Below are 19,259 nucleotides of genomic sequence, written 5' to 3'. Positions count from 1 at the left end.
TAGTGACTAAACCACCACCACCACCACCACCATGGCCTTTGGAGCATGCATTTATACAAAGATCAGCTGGAAGATGCCATAAAACAACAGATTTTATATATTTAAGTACAGTGGAAAGGAACTCTTCCCCTCTGACACACAGAAAAATTATGTTTACAATTAAGGAATTCCTTTTTACGAAAATGATATGAATCCCTTCTTGACTATTAGTTTCTAGACACATTTTTGCTTTTCCTTAAAAATTTTCTCATCCCTTCATAAAAATCCTCAAGATGCCAATATAATCTTCGATGTAATCAACTTAACACGGTTACACCTCAAAAGGAAACATAATGACCCCCAAATTAGATCTAAATATCAGATTGTCACAATCACATCAATCCATTAATTCCACTGAGGAACCACTGTATTCAAATATTTATGTTAAATCCTATGGCTGAGAAAATAATTGCCCTCAGCTCCTCAACTCCCACCTACCTACCCACCTCGAAGAAAGAGCAGAGCGACCTCTCTAGACATTCTTGTGGAGATATTTAACAAATGCTTGTGAAAGTTAATTTCACTGAGGCTCAGAGAAGTTAAGTGACTTTCACAAGGACACACAGTGAACAACAATATTGGAGAAAGAACAAGGAGCTTGCTTTGTTTTTTTAATTCCAATTCCCAGGCATTTTCTAGAGCAGTCTGCCTCTGCATTTCCATCCTGTCCAAACATTCTCACTCAGCTCTCCTAAAGGGCAGATTATTAAATTCAATGAAGGCTTTATTGGGATTCCCAGGTGGCGCAGTGGTAAAGAATCCTCTTACCAACGCAGGAGACTCAGGAGACTCAGGTTCAATCCTTGGGTCAGGAAGATCCCCTGAAAAAGGAAATGGCAACCCATTCCAGTATTCTTGCCTGGGAAATCCCATGAACAGAGGAGCCTGGCGGGCAAAGAGTCAGACATGACTGAGCACGCATGTATATGCACGCACAGAAAGGCTTTATGAATAACAAATCAGTGTGCTATCCCTCAAAAGCCTTAAAATTCTTCATCTAGCATTTAAGCATGGAGAAGGCAACGGCATCCCACTCCAGTACTCTTGCCTAGAAAATCCCATGGATGGAGGAGCTTGGTAAGCTGCAGTCGATGGGGTCGCTAAGAGTCTGACACAACTGAGCTACTTCACTTTCACTTTTCACTTTCATGGATTGGAGAAGGCAATGGCAACCCACTCCAGTGTTCTTGCCTGGAGAATCCCAGGGACAGGGGAGCCTGGTGGGCTGCCGTCTATGGGGTTGCACAGAGTCGGACACGACTGAAGCGACTTAGCAGCAGCAGCATTTAAGCAGGGCTGTCTGAGATAGAAGCATTCAAAAACGTTACATGCCAGGCAGATGGATGAGTGATAGATGTAGCATGTCCCCAGAACCCGAATATCAAGATGCAAAGGTTGACATGCCCACCTTCAGGGCACAAAGGTAACGCTCATGATGACCTAATCAAAATTGTTCAGTTTTCTCTGCACACTTTTCTTCTTTCCTGGTGCACTGCCATCAATTCACATCTCTTTGTTCTAAAAAACGCCATACATACATTTTTAAGCGCGTGTATTTGAACTTCTGGATTTTATATTATAAACACTTTAATTTTATAAGAGCAAAAATAATATCTAAGTTGATTTAGTCATACTATCCAAAATGGGTAATACACAAAATAATACTAGTTCACGTCCATGAAAATAAGAAATATGTATTCAACTCTCCTACCTACGTTTTCTTTTGATTTTATGGAAAAGGAAAACCAAAGGTTGTGAAAGAGTTTCCCCTATTGCTGACTCCAGTGAATCCTTATTTAGTGCTAAATGCAATCACTCTAAGAATTTCAGTTACAGCTGAGAGAAAAGCTCTTTGTTGGTACGAGTAATTTAGCCTCAGTGATTTCTGTTACCTGGACTTCTTTTGATGTTAATGAATGAGGTGTTCTTTCTCCTGCCCAACATTTGAGCTATTATGTGCACTATCTCTGACATACGACAGAAAGGAGAGGCACAATCTGCTTCTCCACAAAAAAAGGAAAAAAATCAAGATATATTTTCAATGGAAAAATGAGGCTCCTGAATAATGAGGTTCTCATTTCAAGACTCCAAACTCATGAAAATATTTCCCCTAAATATTATAACATAAAGAAGGCTGAGTGCCCAAGAATTGATATTTTTGAACTGTGGTGCTGGAGAAGACTTGAGAGTCCCTTGGACAGCAAGGATATCCAACCAGTCCATCCTAAAGGAAGTCAACCCTGACTATTCATTGGAAGGACTGATGCTGAAACTGAAGCTCCAATACTTTGGCCACTTGTTGGAAATAACTGACTCATTAGAAAAGACCCCGATGCTGTGAAAGACTGAAGGCAGGAGAAGGGGATGACAGAGAATAAGATGGTTGGATGGCATCACCGACTCGATGGACATGAGTTTGAGCAAGCTCTGGAAGTTGGTAATGGACAGGGAGGCCTGGAGTGCTGTAGTCCATGGGGTTGCAAAGAGTTGGACAAGACTCAGCAACTGAACAATTTCCCCTAAATATGTTGTCTCAGGATAATTTTAATATGCTTGAAGAGAAGCTACCTATTGATTTGGGGGACGTATTTCTTCTTGGGTTACTCAGTATGATAGAGAATTTTATATATATATAAATGTTTTATATATATATGTATATATATATATATATATATATGCTGCTAAGTCGCTTCAGTCATGTCCAATTCTGTGAGACCCCATAGACGGCAGCCCACCAGGCTCCCCCATCCCTGGGATTCTCCAGGCAAGAACATTGGAGTGGGTTGCCATTTCCTTCTCCAATGCGTGAGAGTGAAAAGTGAAAGTGAAGTCGCTCAGTTGTGTCCAACTCTTAGCGACCCCATGGACTGCAGCCTACCAGGCTCCTCCATCCATGGGATTTTCCAGGCAAGAGTACTGGAGTGGGGTGCCATTGCCTTCTCTGATATATATATATAACTTTTTGACTGTGCAGTGTTGCATGTGGGATGTTAGCTCCTCAGTCAGGGGTTGAACCTGTACCCCCTGCATTGGAAGCACAGAGTCTTAACCACTGGACCACCAGGGAAGTCCCTGAAGAATAATTTTGACCACCTCTTTCAAGTTATAGAAGAAGTGAATGAATTCATTGTTGTTCAATCTTTCAGTCATATCTGACTCTGCGACCCCATGGACTGTAGCAAGCCAGGCTTCCCTGTCCTTCACTATCTCCCAAAGTTTGCTCAAATTCATGTCCATTGAGCCAGTGGTGCCATCCAACCATCTCACTCTCTGTCACCCCCTTCTCCTCCTATCCTCAGTCTTCCCCAGCATTAGGGTATTTTTAAATGGGTCAGCTCTTCACATCAAGTGGCCAAAGTATTTGAGCTTCAGCATCAGTCCTTCCAATGAATATTCAGGGTTGATCTCCTTTAGGATGGACTGGTTTGATCTCCTTGCAGTCCAAGGGACTCTGAAGAGTCTTCTCCAGCACCACAATTCAAAAGCATCAATTTTTCAGCACTCAGCCTTCTTTATCGTCCAACTCTCATATCTGCACATGACTACTGGAAAAAACCATAGCTTTGACTATACAGACTTTTGTCAGCAAAGTGAATGAATTCATACGTATGAAAATATTTTCCATCAAAGCATGCTCAAAAGTAAGTAGATATTTTTCTATTATTCTTTTGTATTACTAACACAACACTAATTTTAGGGCTCAAATCTATTCAAACTGAAGTTGCTCAGTCATGTCTGACTCTTTGCAATCCCATGGACTTTAGCCTACCAGGCTACTCAGTCCATGGAATTTTCCAGGCAAGAGTACTGGAGTGGGTTGCCATTTCCTTCTCCAGGGATCTTCCCAACCCAGGGATTGAACCCGGGTCTCCTGCACTGCAGGCAGATGCTTTACCATCTGAGCCACCAGGGAAGCCCAAGGAAGGAATCTAAAGAAGTCTATCCAGTACACAGCTAACAAATCAATTATTTGCTTTCTTTCTCAAAAAAATGTTTTCTTAGTTTCTTAAAAATGTCCTTTCTTTCTTAAAGATGAGTTATTTTCACATCAATACTGCTTTTAGAACTTATACAAATAATGGTGTTGATCAAGAAAGAAAAAAAAAGTTTATAACTTGTCTTCTGTATTTTGGAGAAGAAAGGGTTTAATTAAATGGCCAAGTCATTTTGTTTAGAGAAATAACTAGTTTTGTCTAACTGTTGTGCACAGCAGAAAATGACAGCTTTGAAAGAGCAGTAATGACCAATTAGGAAATACATTGACCGTGCTTTTTGATTTCTTGATTTGGGCTTCCTTGTTCTCATTGGCTAAATCACAAATTTACATTCATGCATTGCTGTAAGAGAAGCTTCTAAGCAATACCTAACTCACTGGCCTCTTTTCAGAAAAAAATTTAGCCCGCCTTTTCCTAGGAAATATCCAGATGAAATAATAAATCAGGAAACTGGAGTGGGTCACTATTGACTTGGAACAATTTGGTGTTCGAACAAGCGATCACGTACAATTAGGAGGATAGGCACTTTGGCACAGAAGCCTGTCCCACCACATAAATTAAGACTGAGGTGACACAAGGTCAGACCAGTGAGCACTCTTATCAAGGTCTTATTTTTCTTTTCCCTTTACAAAGCCATCATTCTAGCCAGCCTTAAATAAGATGATTTAGAGTAGACAGAAGAATGAGTTCTATTACCAAATAGAGTTTCTTATTTGCCAGGAAATGTGATCCTTGAAAAGACAAAGCACTCTTTTCCAAAGAAAATGAGATTTGCAACCTTCTTGCAGCTCTCAATCTTTATCAATTTAAGAGTTAATGGGAAATAGCTTGAGAATTTACCCATGTGGGGCTCTGAGAATGCCCTGGCCCATCCCCTGTGGTCCTCTCTACCCAGCAGTACTATATTCCTCCTCCTTCTCAGATGTGACTCACGACCTTGAATCCCAGATCAGGCTTGGAATCAAAATTTCCCAAAGGACAAAAGCTTCATATCTCCCGGTTCCACCCTGTTTGAAGTTTCCGTTTGCCAAGATTCTCAACACAGGAAGACACTTTTATTCACACTTCTGTTGCCTGGAGATGCCCTCTTAAGTGTCTCAGAACCCAACTCACTCTAGTGTGTACTTGCTTGTGCAAGAGCCAGAGTGCTAGAGAGCTGTGTGAGTGTATGAGTGTGAGCATGTGTGAGCAATTTTAAATCGAATGCTCTTTAAAGTCTCTATATCAAAAAACACAAAAATAACAAAAACTTCAAACAACCAGAGTGTTCACTAATAGGCAGACAGTCTAACGACGTAATACATTCATACTATAGCACATCATATACTTATGAAAATTCTTAATCATATATGTAAAAACTAGACTGTGGGCCATGATCTATTCTTAAAGAAAAAAAGCAAGAAAAATGAATGGAAACAACCTATCTATATGTGTTCATAACACATATTTATATAATCATGGGAAAAGAGGGATGTATACACCCTAAATTTAACATTAATAAGAGGCCTTAATTAACAATAAGACTGAAGGGGAGACACAGCACATACATATTTAACTTACTTGAATTTCATTCTATGTGCTGAGGCACTTAAGGTATATATGTCAATAAAAGGAGGTAGTAAGTGAGTGCAACTCACTCAGGCGTGTCCGAGTCTTTGTGACTCCATGGACTTTACAGTTCATAGCCCTTCCCTTCTCCAGAGGATCTTCCCAACCCAGGGATCGAACCCAGTCTCCCACATTGCAGGTGGATTCTTTACCAGCTGAGCCACAGGGGAAGCCCAAGAATACTGGAGTGGGTAGTCTATCCCTTCTCCAGTGGATTTTCCCGACCCAGGAATTGAACTGGGCCTCCTGCATTGCAGGTGGATTCTTTATCGACTGAGCTATAATGGAAGCCCAAAGGAGGTGCAATAATATATAAATATACACACACAACATGAAATATCTGCTATAAAAAGGAATGAAATAATGCCATTTGCAGCAACGTGAATGGACCTAGACATTATCCTATGGAGTGAAGTAAGTCAGACAGAGAAAGACAAATATTACATCTCACTTACATGCGCAAACTAAAAATAACACAAACAAATTTATTTACAAGACAGAAATAGATCCACAGACATAGAAAACAAAGTTATGGTTACCAAAGGGGAAAGATAAAACAGGAGTATAGGATTAACAGATACAGACTACTATATATCAAATAAAGAGCAAGGTCCTACTGTACGAAACAGGGAGGTATATTCAATAACTTAGATTAACCTACCATGGAAAAGAACAGAAAAAAAAACATACACTCACACATGCGCGTGCGCACACACACACACACACACTGACATCTGAACGCCACTGTGCTGCACGCCTGAAATGAACACAATGTCGTAAATCAACTACACTTAATTTTAAAGACAGACTTCTGGAACTCCACATGCATTCCAGGCAGAAAGAAAGGTAGAAAGCTCAAACAAATTCCTCCTACAAGATAGCTCCCTTTCAGTCCCCCACCACACCTCCAACTGTTTCTTCTGTCTCCTAATCCAGTTGTCTTCTCCTGAAGTTCGAGCCTGTGCTCAGTCATGTCTGACTCTGTGACCCCTGTAGTCCGCCAGGCTCCTCTGTCCATGGGATTTCCCAGGCAGGAATACTGGAGAGGGTTGCCATTTCCTCCTCCAGGGGATCTTCCCAACCCAGGGACTAAACCCACATCTCCTGTGTCTCCTGTTACAGGTAAGATTCTTTACTGTTGAGCCATCCAGGAAGCCCAGTCCAGTTAGACATAAAAGTTGATTTATCTCATTTTACTTATTTCCTTTTTTCTCCCTGCTGAGGTATGATTAGAAAATTCAGATGAACTAACCAGGAAATCAAATTTCTGTAATAGTAGAATTTATTGTTATAGGCAAAACCAGACAAGAAAATATTATTGCCTTGAGGATAGAGAAAATTTATGATTTGGTTTATAGTTTTAGGACTGCGAGCTGTAAGAAGAATCCTCAGTGATTTTGCATCTAACCCTGGATTCAAAGCTTCAGCATGGAACAGGGGGCCTTAAGGAATTTTCAGATTCTCCATAAAATGTATGCAGAATAAAAATATGTTAGTGACAAAAGCAGTACTATTTTTCACTTAAAAAGTAGGAAAGGGAGTCATTTTTCATTCCTGTCTATGAACAAAGTTTTAGTATTAGAATTAGAGAACTTCTTTACCAAATATGGGGCTTCTCTGGTGGCTCCATCAATAAAGAATCTGCCTGCAATGCAGGAGACCCAGGTTCAGTCCCTGGGTTGGGAAGATCCTATGGAGGAGAGAATGGCAACCCACTTCAGTACTCTTGCCTGGAGAATCCCATGGCCAGATGAGCCTGGTGGGCTACAGCCCATGAGGTCAAAAAGAGTCAGACACTACTGAGCAACTTTCATTCATTCATTCTTACCAAATATGAATCGTAGTTCAAATGTGACTTCAGCAGCCTAATTGATTGAACAGTGAAAAAGACAACCAAATTAGGAACCAACCAAGTAACTTCCCACTGTCTTCATGAGATGTTTTGAAGAGGCAATCACCCAAAGTATTCCCCAATAAGCTGTTGGTTTGTAGTAGGTTTACAAATGTGGTAACAACCCAAGGTGCCTTTTCTATCAGAAGTATTAGCATTGCAAAGATTTGAAAATGGAATGGACTCCCCTCTGCAGACAGCAGTCTTTCGGAAAGAGGGGTTACCTGGGTGTGTCTTTGTGGTACATGTAGATTTACACACATAGGTAAATGCAATTGTGCATATACTCATATATTAATACCCACATACATGCCATAAACACATATACATGCAAACATATGTCTGAAGACATATTTATGTATTCAGATGTATATAACATATGTGTATAAATTTAAGGTAGCAAATACATATTTGCATACACATATATATGCTTTACGGAGAAGGCAATGGCACCCCACTCCAGTACTCTTTCCTGGAAAATCCCATGGACAGAGGAGCCTGGTAGGCTGTAGTCCATGGGGTCGCGAAGAGTCATACACGACTGCTCGACTTCACTTTCACTTTTCCCTTTCATGCATTGGAGAAGGAAATGGCAACCCACTCCAGTGTTCTTGCCTGGAGAATCCCAGGGACGGGGGAGCCTGGTGGGCTGCCGTCTATGGGGTCGCACAGAGTCGGACAGGACTGAAGTGACTTAGCAGCAGCAGCAGCAGCATATATGCTTTAACTGGCAACCAGAATATATATGCATAAAGAGAACTTCCCCAGGCCTTGGTATTTATATTATTTATAAGTACATATACATGATAACGGAGAAGGCAATGGCAGCCAACTCCAGTACTCTTGCCTGGAAAATCCCATGGACAGAGGAGTCTGGAGGGCTGCAGTCCATGCGGTCGCTGAGGATCAGACACAACTGAGCGACTTCACTTTCACTTTTCATCTTCATGCATTGGAGAAGGAAATGGCAACCTACTCCAGTGTTCTTGCCTGGAGAATCCCAGGGACGGGGGAGCCTGGTGGGCTGCCATCTATGGGGTCGCACAGAGTCGGACATGACTGAAGCGACTTAGAGCAGTAGCATACATGATAAAGCAAGATTTGAAAAAAGTGAATATATATATAACATTAATACCTAAAGACATCAACTCTTAGAATAGACACCAAGACTTCAAAGACTGTGGATGACCAAGAAACAAGATAATAGAAATAATAGCTGAACTCCTTGCCCCAAATGAGCAGAATTTGGAAATGAAGTAAACATGATGAATAGTGAGAGAAAGAAAAGTTTGGAGAGCAGGGAGAGGACTCAAGTACAGGACTGGAAATCAGAGAGTTTCAAGAACTAGAATGATTACTATTCAGTCTTAAGTTGGTTTACATTCCTGTGATTAAACAAGCCCACCCCTGATGTCTCTAGGACCTGTACTAATGTTTCACTAAATCAGCTGACCTTTGAACTACACAGGTTTGAACTGCACAATGCCACTTACAATGTGGATGTGTTACAATAAACATGTACCCCAGTACTCCATGATCCAAGGTAGGTTGAATCTTTGGATACAGAACTGCAGCTAAGGGAGGTGTGGGGGGGCAAGGTGGAAAACAGAAGACCACTAAGAAAGAAAAACTGAAGAGTGATTCCACAAAATAGGTTTGGAGACAGTTATTCAAAGAAAAATGCAACCTAATTCCAAAGACACATGTACCCCAGTGTTCATCACAGCGTTCTTTACAGTAGCCAGGACATGAACGCAACTTAAACGTCCGTCAGCAGAGGAGTGGATAAAGATGTAATGCAAATATACAATGGAATATTATTCAGCCATAAAAAGGAACAAAATTGGGTCATTTGTAGAGATGTGGACAAATCTAGAATCTGTCATACACAGTGAATAGGTCAGAAACAGAAAAAGAGAGACTGTATATTAATGCATGTATGTGGAATCTAGGAAAATGGTCCTGATGAACCTATCTTCAGGGCAGAGACAGAGACGCAGGCGTAGGGAATGGACCTGTGAACATGGGGTGGAGGCATGTGAGATGAGGGAGATGAATTGAGAAAGTAGCACGGACATGTATACACTACCACATGTTAGACAGATAGCTAGTAGGAAGCAGCTGTATAACAGAGAGCTCAACTCGGCGCTCTGTGACGGCCTGGAGGGGTGAGATGGGAGGATGGAAGGGAGGTCCAAGAGGGAGGGGATATATGCACACCATAGCTACTTCACAGTGCTGTAAAGTAGAAACATTGTAAAACAACTATACTCCAGTTTTGAAAAAAATTTTAAGTAAAATGCAACTGTGAGGAGCAAGTAGGTCCAACAGTTCTAGGACAGACTATAAGGATTCAGAAAATCCAGCTCTCATGAATAATCATACACAGTTCTCATACTACTTAACAGTGTAGATGTCAGAAATAGCTGCCAGAAAAAAAATTACCAATACTTCCATATTAGGGGTATTTCCATGTATTTTAAGTATTTTCATACCATGTGTGTTTAAATCAATGCTTATAAGGATGTTTCATAGTCTGAATAAATTAAATCTATTAATCTTTTTTGGGCTCCAAAATCACTGCAAATGGTGATTGCAGCCACGAAATTAAAAGATGCTTGCTCCTTGGAAAGAAAGTTATGACCAACCTAGATAGCATATTAAAAAACAGGAACATTACTTTGCCAACAAAGGTCCATCTAGTCAAGGCTGTGGTTTTTCCGGTAGTCATGTATGGATGTGAGAGTTGGTCTATAAAGAAAGCTGAGCGTCAAAGAATTGATGCTTTTGAACTGTGGTGTTGGAGAAGACTTTTGAGAGTCCCTTGGACTGCAAGGAGAACCAACCAGTCCATCCTAAAGGAAATCAGTCCTGGGTGTTCATTGGAGGGACTGATGTTGAAGCTGAAACTCCAATACTTTGGCCACCTGATGCAAAGAGCTGACTCATTTGAAAAGACCCTGATGCTGGGAAAGATTAAGGGCAGGAGGAGAAGGGGACGACAGAGGATGAGATCACCGGATGCCATCACCGACTCAATGGTCATGAGTTTGAGTAAACTCCAGGAGTTGGTGATGGACAGGGAGGCCTGGAGTGCTGCAGTCCATGGGGTCACAAAGAGTTGGACATGACTAAGCGACTGAACTGAATAAATTAATCTTTAAATTATATACATATTAAATGTATTTATACATAAAAATTATTCTGAATAATATCCTGAAGAATGTCAAGTTCTTTATATCCATAAAGATGTTCCAGAAAAAGAAACTAACTTTCAGAGAAATCAAATGACTGTCTCAGGGATGAATGACAGAAACAAGTTAACTCCAGTTAACAATTCAGACAAGATTCCTATCTAAGCCCAGAAGTGCCATAAAGTCCAGACTCATTCTATAAGCGATCATTCTTCATTTCACAGCAATTCCAGATAAAAATAAGAGTTTTTAATTTAGCAGGGCCTTCTCACCATTGATGAGTTTTCTGATTCTTTCTCCTGACTTTCTTCCATCAGTTCTATCACTGACACCATCTTACTCATCCCTGAGTACTGAAGCATATGATTCTATCTTCCAGCAGTCTTTAAAATGCCTCATAATTCTATCCTTATTCGCTTTCCCTGGGAACTAGTATTTAAACATGATCTAACCTGAGTTCCTCCCCATCAAGTGTCAATCCCAACCTGCTGGGCCCCCAGGCACCATATTATTTCCATGAATCACTGACCATCAATTATGTTCAAACTCCCATGTTCAAACTGCTTCATGGTTCCTATATACTGTTTAACTGAGCACAGGCTTCACATTCAGCGTGCTTCCCTTGTGGCTCAGCTGGTAAAGAATCTGCCTGCAGTTCTTCTGCAGGAGACCTGGGTTCGATCCCTGGGTTGGGAAGATCCCCTGGAGAAGGGAAGGGCTACCCACTCCAGCATTCTGGCCTGTAGAATTCCATGGATTGTGTAGTCCATGGGGTCAAGAAAGAGTTAGACACGACTGAGCGACTTTCACTTTTCACTTTCACCTTGAGGTTCAGAGCTCTCTGCCAGATGAGAGCTGCAGCTCTCAACATATCTTCCACTAGGCTTCCCACAGCCCTAATTTCCAGTGAAGCCAGCCCCAGAACCCTTCACTCTTCTCCAAACACACCCACATGTTTTTCTGCCTCTAAACCATTTCTTCCATTTTTCTTCACTCAGAATTCCAACTGTCCACCCTTTGGAATAAAAACCTCCTTATACTAAAAGACTTATGTCAAATGCTACAATTTTTCCAGAATTTACATCACAATATTTAATTCCTACCTTAATGGAACCCTCATAGAAATACATAGAAATTATATTCTTCTTTGCCTTATAGGCATTTGGTATTTCTCTGAACCTCCCTACTCAGCGGGAACCTGTCATGTATTCCTCATCTTTTGTAGCACCTGTATTTTATTTTATTTTTAAACTTTACAATATTGTATTAGTTTTGCCAAATACCGAAATGAATCTGCCACAGGTATACCTGTGTTCCCCATCCTGAACCCTCCTCCCACCTCCCTCCTCATACCATCCCTCTGGGTCGTCCCAGTGCACCAGCCCCAAGCATCCAGTATCGTGCATCGAACCTGGACTGGCGACTCATTTCTTACATGATATTATACATGTTTCAATGCCATTCTCCCAAATCTCCCCACCCTCTCCCTCTCCCACAGAGTCCATAAGACTGATCTATACATCAGTGTCTCTTTTGCTGTCTCGTACACAGGGTTATTGTTACCATCTTTCTAAATTCCATATATATGTGTTAGTATACTGTATTGGTGTTTTTCTTTCTGGCTTACTTCACTCTGTATAATAGGTTCCAGTTTCATCCATCTCATTAGAACTGATTCAAATGTATTCTTTTTAATGGCTGAGTAATACTCCATTGGGTATATGTACCACAGCTTTCTTATCCATTCATCTGCTGATGGGCATCTAGGTTGCTTCCATGTCCTGGCTATTATAAACAGTGCTGCGATGAACATTGGGGTACACGTGTCTCTTTCCCTTCTGGTTTCCTCAGTGTGTATGCCCAGCAGTGGGATTACTGGAGTTAACTGACCTTCATTTTATTATTTTTTAACTTTTCCTTTTATATGGGAATACAGTTGATGAAAATGTCGAATTAGTTCCAGGTATACAGCAAAGTGATTCAGTTATACATATGCATGTGTTTACAACATCTTACGGGGCTTCCCTGGTGGCTCAGTGGTAAAGAATCCGCCCACCGACGCAGGAGACACAGGTTTAATCCCTGGGTCAGAAAGATCCTCTGGAGAATGAAATGGCAACCCACTCCAGTATTTTTGCCTGGGAAATCCCAGGGACAGAGGAGCCTGGTGAACTACAGTCCATGGGGTTGCAAAGAGTCAGACATGACTAAGCAACTACACCACATCTTTAATAGCACAACATCTTTAACAGTAAACAGAGTCTAGCAAATATACAGCACTTAGTGTGTGCAAGTGTGAGTGCTTAGTCACTCAGTCGTGTCCAACTCTTTGCAGCCCTTTGGATTGTAACCCTCTAGGCTCCTCTGCCCATGTGATTCATGGGTTTGATCCCTGGATCTTCTTGACCCGGGGATCAAACCCAAGTCTCCTTCATCTCCCACACTGCAGGCATATTCTGTACCCAATGAGCCATCAGGGAAGGCCATATAGCACTTTATGTATGTGTGTGTGTGTGTGTGTATGTGTGTGTGTGTTAGTTGCTCAGTCGTGTCTGACTCTTTGTGACCCCATGGACTGTATGTAGCTTGCCAAGTTCCTCTGTCCATGGAATTCTCCAGGCAAGAACACTGGAGTGGGTTGCCATTCCCTTCTCCAATAGCACTTTAGAGAACTGGCTACAGTGGATTCAATTAGCTTTTCCAAGTTCCTAAAACTGAAACTCTTTTAAGTGATGTATTTCAAAAAGTGATTGGAAAAATGTTTAAGAAACCAATACTTTAAGTGTAATCACAGGTACCCAGGGGGTTATTCAGGATATCCTGAATTCCAAACCAAATATTTGTTTTTATAGAATCAAACATTTGACTGTTCTTAAAGAAATATTTCACTAAAATGAGTTTCCTCCTCATTAGACCATCACATCCACATGAATAATCGCTGGGTCAGATCTTTATGCTATAGAATTTGGAGGAAGATCCATGTGCCAGGAGCCAGTGGAGACTGGGAGAGAGAGACCACTTGTGATCGTGTGTAAACGTCATCACTTTCAACCAGCTCATCTAAAGTAAGTATGTCTCCTATGAGTCACGGTGTAAGAATCCCAGTGGACTTAACTTGAAAAGAGCACAGTGTATCTCCTACAGCTGCTCTCCCGTTGAGCCAAAATTGCTGTCCTGGCTTGACCTTTTGAACTTTGGATCAATAACAGGTCCCCCCCACCCCCAAGACATTAATGAAACTAAATTGCTTTCACAATATCAACTGACTAACAAACACAAAGCCAGGCTCTTTATCTGTCTATCTCTTTCTATCCATTCATCCTAGCTCACCTTTTGCGCATCCCAAAATAATGTTATATAGACATATACAAGCATATTCATCTGTACTGAGTACTGACTTTATGCAAAACACTATTCTAAGTCTCCTGCATCTGTTAAACCTCACAAAAATCCCATAAGATAGCTACTTTATTATTCCCATTTTACAGAAGAAGAAATCAAGGCTCAGGAATGTTAAGTAACTGCCCAAGTTCAGACAGATGTTAAGTGTAGGATTCAAATCCTGGAAAACTTCTCCCAGAGCCCACAGTCTTAACCACTCTATGATACCCTGCCAGAGCAGAACTGTGTTTTCTTCACAGAGGTGGGGAAAGTCTCTGGAAGTTACTCTATTTTTGAAAATCATCTATAGGAGCTCATCACAGAGACCAAGGCCCAGAAGCACATAAAACATAAAAGACAACCTGCTGTTTCTATCTTGAGTGAGTGCTCAGTTGTGTTCGACTCTTTGCAACCCCATGGACTGTAGCCCAGGAGGCTCCTCTGTCCATGAGATTTCCCAGGCAAGAATACCGGAGTGGGTTGCCATTTCCTTCTCCAGGGGATCTTCCTGACCCAGGGATCGAACCCATGTCCCCTGTGTCTCCTGTATTGCAGGCAGATTCTTTTTACTGCTGAGCCACTGGGGAAGCCCATGTTTCTATCTTACTGGCCATAATATAGGAATTATTTCTTGCAGACAGAATGGAGTAGCTAAACTTGAAGCACAGAATAAGCGGGCAAGCTGGCAAGATAACCAGATAGACTGTGTGTAAGGCTGTCCTCACTGACCTGGCAAATGTAGCCAGTGCATTTGCAGGCGCAGATTCTACACCAGGCCCAGCGAGCCGGCATCAATGGGCAACAGTCAGAAAGATGAGGACTGGAAACAAACGCAGTTCTTTCATTCGGTCTTAAATATAGAGAAGCAGGAATGTACACACAAGCAAACAAAACCATGCATGACTCAGGGCTGCATTTTGCACCAGGATGGAAGGAATGTAGTGACAAAGATGTCAGGATGAAACAAAAAGTCATTTTCCATGGGAGATAATCAGAGTACATATACATACCACAGCTACCCTTTAACTAACAGAAAGGAAACCGATCAGCTTCTTTAAAAGGGGAGTTCAAGCTACTGGTAACCAGAACTAGCTTACTGGCTAAAAAACTGCATTCTGCTTCTGATGTTTCCAATCCAAGAACAATGCAAAATGCCCTGAAAAATGTGTCCAGAACTCACGATATTGAGGAGGCCTTGCCAGAGGCAATCAAAGCCAGAGAAGCCAGGTAACAGTTGAATTTGGAGAGAAATATTAGACAATACTTAGCTTTCATTCCAAAGGGCTGCCCTTAATAGCGCTGAAGCATGTGGGACTGACAAGCTAAAATAAGTTGTGGCATTCAATACTTTTAAAGGGTTGAACCGCAGCCTCCAAGGCTACACAAACACACAGGAGCACCTGTGGCCCTCCAAATTACTTATATGACTTTTTTTTTTCATTGTCAAACAGCCCACATATTACGTACCCTCCCTGTGCTTCTAGGCCCAAATGCCACAGGAGAAAAAAAAAAAACATTTTTCTATAAACTCATGCTTGATCTCTCTGTTAGTGTTGGACTCTTATTCTCAGTACACTGTGGGTAAAATAAGTGGATTTTTTTTTTTCCTACGAGTCTGCCAAACACTGGTGGGAACGCACTGTGTGTATTCCCACAAAAGTGCACTGAGGATGCACTTTTACTGACCGAGGGCCTGGATCATTCACAATGACCTGATTGAGGTTCTTGGCTCCAAGCAAATGGTGCTGTTATGAGAAACTGGTTATAGACGTGAGGGGTGTTCTCTTCGAAGAAATAGCTTGACCCCTTCCAGTATGAGAACCCAAATCACTCCTTTAAAATGTGCAAAGGAAATGAATGTATTTTCACTCCACCCTTACAAAACACCAAGCTGCATTGAAGCCAAAAAACGGGAGCAGCAAAAACAATACAAAAGCCATCGCTCCCAAGAAAACAGGGGCCTGCTCGTGTTGGTGTACGGTTTTCTGATATAGGCCACTACGTGTCAACTACATGCTACCTACGAGAGGGCAAATCCACATTCAAAAACACAGTGGGCTTCCCTGGAATTTAGGAAAATCACATTCTCCTGTACTTCCTTGGTAAAGAAAGAAAACAGGGGTCAGAAACTAAAGCCACACTGTCGATCAGCTACCCTTCAATTAAGACATAAAACAAATAGGGGCTTCCACTCTGCAAATATGATGATTAACATGCGTGACCAGGGTGGAGGGGCTTCCACTCTGCAAATATGATGATTAACATGCGTGATCAGGGTGGAGAGCCCAGCGAAATAACTCCATTTACGGGGAAGTGGGGAGGATTGGTCTGTAATGAGGAAGCAACAGTAGAAGCTGAGATTTGTAATCGAGCGAGGGAACCTTAGCAAATATTATTTCCACTGAAGTCTGGGCCCTAGGGCAGAGGTCGGGGTTAAGAGAGGTGATTCCAGAACCCACTGGCGGAAGGCAGGGCCCTCCCCCCGTCGCCCGCTCCCCGTGGTGGCTTCTAGGATGCTGATGGGATGGTCCCCAGCCTCCGCTTCCCCCAAGGGGCCGAAGCCCCCTGGGGAGCGCGTGCGGAGGGCCTGGCGCCGCGCCCCCTTACCTGCACAGGTGCTGCCGTCGTAGGTCTCGCACACCCACTCGTGGCACTCGCACAGGGGCCCGAAGTACACGCCGGGCTCGCTCACGTGACAGATGCACACCCCGCAATCGCAGCGGCCGCGGCCGTGGCACAGAGCGCCCCCTGGGGGCTGCCCGGGCGCGCGGCACCTGCGCTCCGACTCGGCCCGGGACAGCCTGCACGCGGCGGCGCCCGGGCCGCTCCTGCAGGGGCGACAGACCACAGCGGGGGCCACGATCACGTCCAGGCACTGCTCCTTCTGCTCCGAGCACCCGCCCCCAACCCGCCCCGCCGCCGCGGCCTCCCAGGGTCCACCCAGATCCCGAACTGAAGACCGAACGCCAACCCCCTGGGGATCGTTAGCCTGGGCACCCCCTCCTCCCCCGTTTCTCCGAGAACCAAGCTGATGCTATCCACTGGTCATCACCGGAGAAATGACCACAGATGTCTAAGTGGTGACCTGCCCCACCGAAGAAGAGGACCGTCTTCCAGGTGAACTGGAGGATCCGGGCCTGCCCCTTGGAGTTCCGCCACTGAACCTTACACAGCGCATTTAGATTAAATGCAAATTAATCCAAAGTCTGACTCTTGGCTGACTTTTCAGTTCTCTTTCAAAAGTCCTGTTGCTAGCTGATGGTCAGGAGCAGTTGTTTTATGAAAAAGGAGAGATGATTATATAGAAAGAACCATACAGGTTATGATAACAGAAGACATAAGGCTTTTTCAAGTTGCAAGAAGCGATACTTAGAAACTATACTTTCAAAGCATACAAGTTTAGTTATCGCGATGTGCCTCCAATCCTCTTTGAAAATGTCATGCAAAATGTTAATGCGAGCCCCACGCAATAGCTCTGCCTTCTACGTGGTGAGAGCACAAAGGTACACCTGGCATGGCAGAAAATTCTTCCTGATACGTATTGGAGTAGGAGGAAATGATAAATGTATTCAATGATTGTATTTTTCCCAAGGAAGGGCAAATGAACAGGGGTAAGGTAATACACAGTGTAGATGGAAGAAGAATCATCGGAACAGGTTGAAAAACAGTTGATTTGGCGTCCAACTTCCTAACTGCCCTTGGCTTGGGGCAGCCATCCCGGAGCTTTGAGTCCCGCACGCAAGGCAGGGCAGGTCTGTCTTCAAGAAAAACAAACCAGACTTACCTCAGAGACGGCGAAAAGCTCTGTGGAACAGCTGACAGCCCCCCGGCAGGAGAAGGGAGGACACCAGCAGCAAGACGCTCGCCAAGCCTGCGGGACGCATGCTGAGTTTCCAGGCTGCAGAAGCAAGGAGCGTGGCTGCGAGGTGGGGCTCCTGGGGGCAGGGGGGCGGGGAGACCGAGGGGAGAGACGTGCCCCCAGCAGACGACCGGGCAGAGGGACCCGCAAACACCCAGGCGTGCAGGACCCGGGCTCTACCCGGAGCTGCGAGGGCGTGGATGAGCTGCCTGCGAGGGTTTGGGCGGCAGCACTCTGGGCGGGGTGCTGGTACCAAACCCCTCAAGTGGAGAGTCTAGGCAGGGAAGTAATTAGAAACAGTTGTACAAGCAGATGGTTTATTTTGACATAAAAAAAAAAAAAAAAGAAAGAAAGAAAAATGTCCTGTTCAAAGATTTGAGAGAATTGTTCCTTTCTTCAAGTACAGGCCCCAGAAATATTTGACAAGAGGCTATTTGGGCTGGCTGACATTAAAGGGACAGATAAGATAATCCCCAGAGATGAGGAGAGGAAGGGGGGAGTTAGGTGATGTCAGGAGGGAATTCCTTTTCACCCCTTGCTCTTCAAGAATGTGTGCTCTTGGACTGCCTGTGGTGTGAGTTGTGAGGGGCAAGCAAAATGAGTTAAGGACCGCTTTTTTGCACTTTTGATCCTGCGTTTTAAATTATGGATCTCTCGTTTCCTTAAGCCTTTAAAAAGTGTGTCATGCTTCTAGTTGTTCGGGCCAGTAGTTTATCACACCACATTTTTTTCTTGACTTGGACAGTTCAGACTGTAGTTGTTCCAAGTTCACCCCGTTCTCCCGCATGGATTGAGTATGAGAAGATACAACATGTGATTCCAGTGTCAACGGCACTGAAAAATCATGGGTATCACTTGCAAAGCACCTACTCAGTGCCAGTCACTTAGGAAATTCTCTCTGCAATTGTAGCAATAGCCACACATTCATTTCCTCATTTAGCAAACACAGGTTGAGCATCCATTAGGTGTCAGGCTCTGTGCCAGTAAAGAAGACGCAGCAGACAATTAAGGAGACATGATCCCTGCTCTAGGAATCCACTGGGCTAGCAGACATAAAGCAAACTCAGGAGCATGAAAAGAGGAAAGGCTGCCAGTTACTCCCATCTTAGCTCCAAGCATCTGATCTAGTTAAGACGCTCCAATATAAAAAAGTATCAAATTGACGTGTTGCCCATGTGGAACTCACACAATATTATACGTCAAATATATTTCAATAAAAATGTTCTCAATGGAAAAAAAAAATGATGGCATTTGAGCTAAAGGCCAAAGGATGAAGGGAAGTTGGCTGGAAA

At 43.1% G+C, this 19,259-nt stretch overlaps 1 protein-coding gene across 1 annotated transcript in view; it reads right to left on the bottom strand.

The window, feature by feature from the left end:
* Positions 1 to 18,230, bottom strand: part of ITGBL1 (integrin subunit beta like 1) — a 235,631-nt gene extending 217,401 nt beyond the window's left edge. Inside the window, 3 exon segments of the mRNA XM_027557924.1 lie at positions 16,716 to 16,936; positions 17,893 to 17,929; positions 17,932 to 18,230. Coding sequence (XP_027413725.1) covers positions 16,716 to 16,936; positions 17,893 to 17,929; positions 17,932 to 17,992 — 319 coding nt within the window. The 5' untranslated portion in view covers positions 17,993 to 18,230.
* Positions 18,231 to 19,259: the final 1,029 nt, after the last annotated feature.

Source organism: Bos indicus x Bos taurus, chromosome 12 (genome assembly GCF_003369695.1).
Source record: "Bos indicus x Bos taurus breed Angus x Brahman F1 hybrid chromosome 12, Bos_hybrid_MaternalHap_v2.0, whole genome shotgun sequence".
NCBI classification, from domain to species: Eukaryota; Metazoa; Chordata; class Mammalia; order Artiodactyla; family Bovidae; genus Bos; species Bos indicus x Bos taurus.
This window is presented reverse-complemented; position numbering and strand designations above follow the sequence as displayed.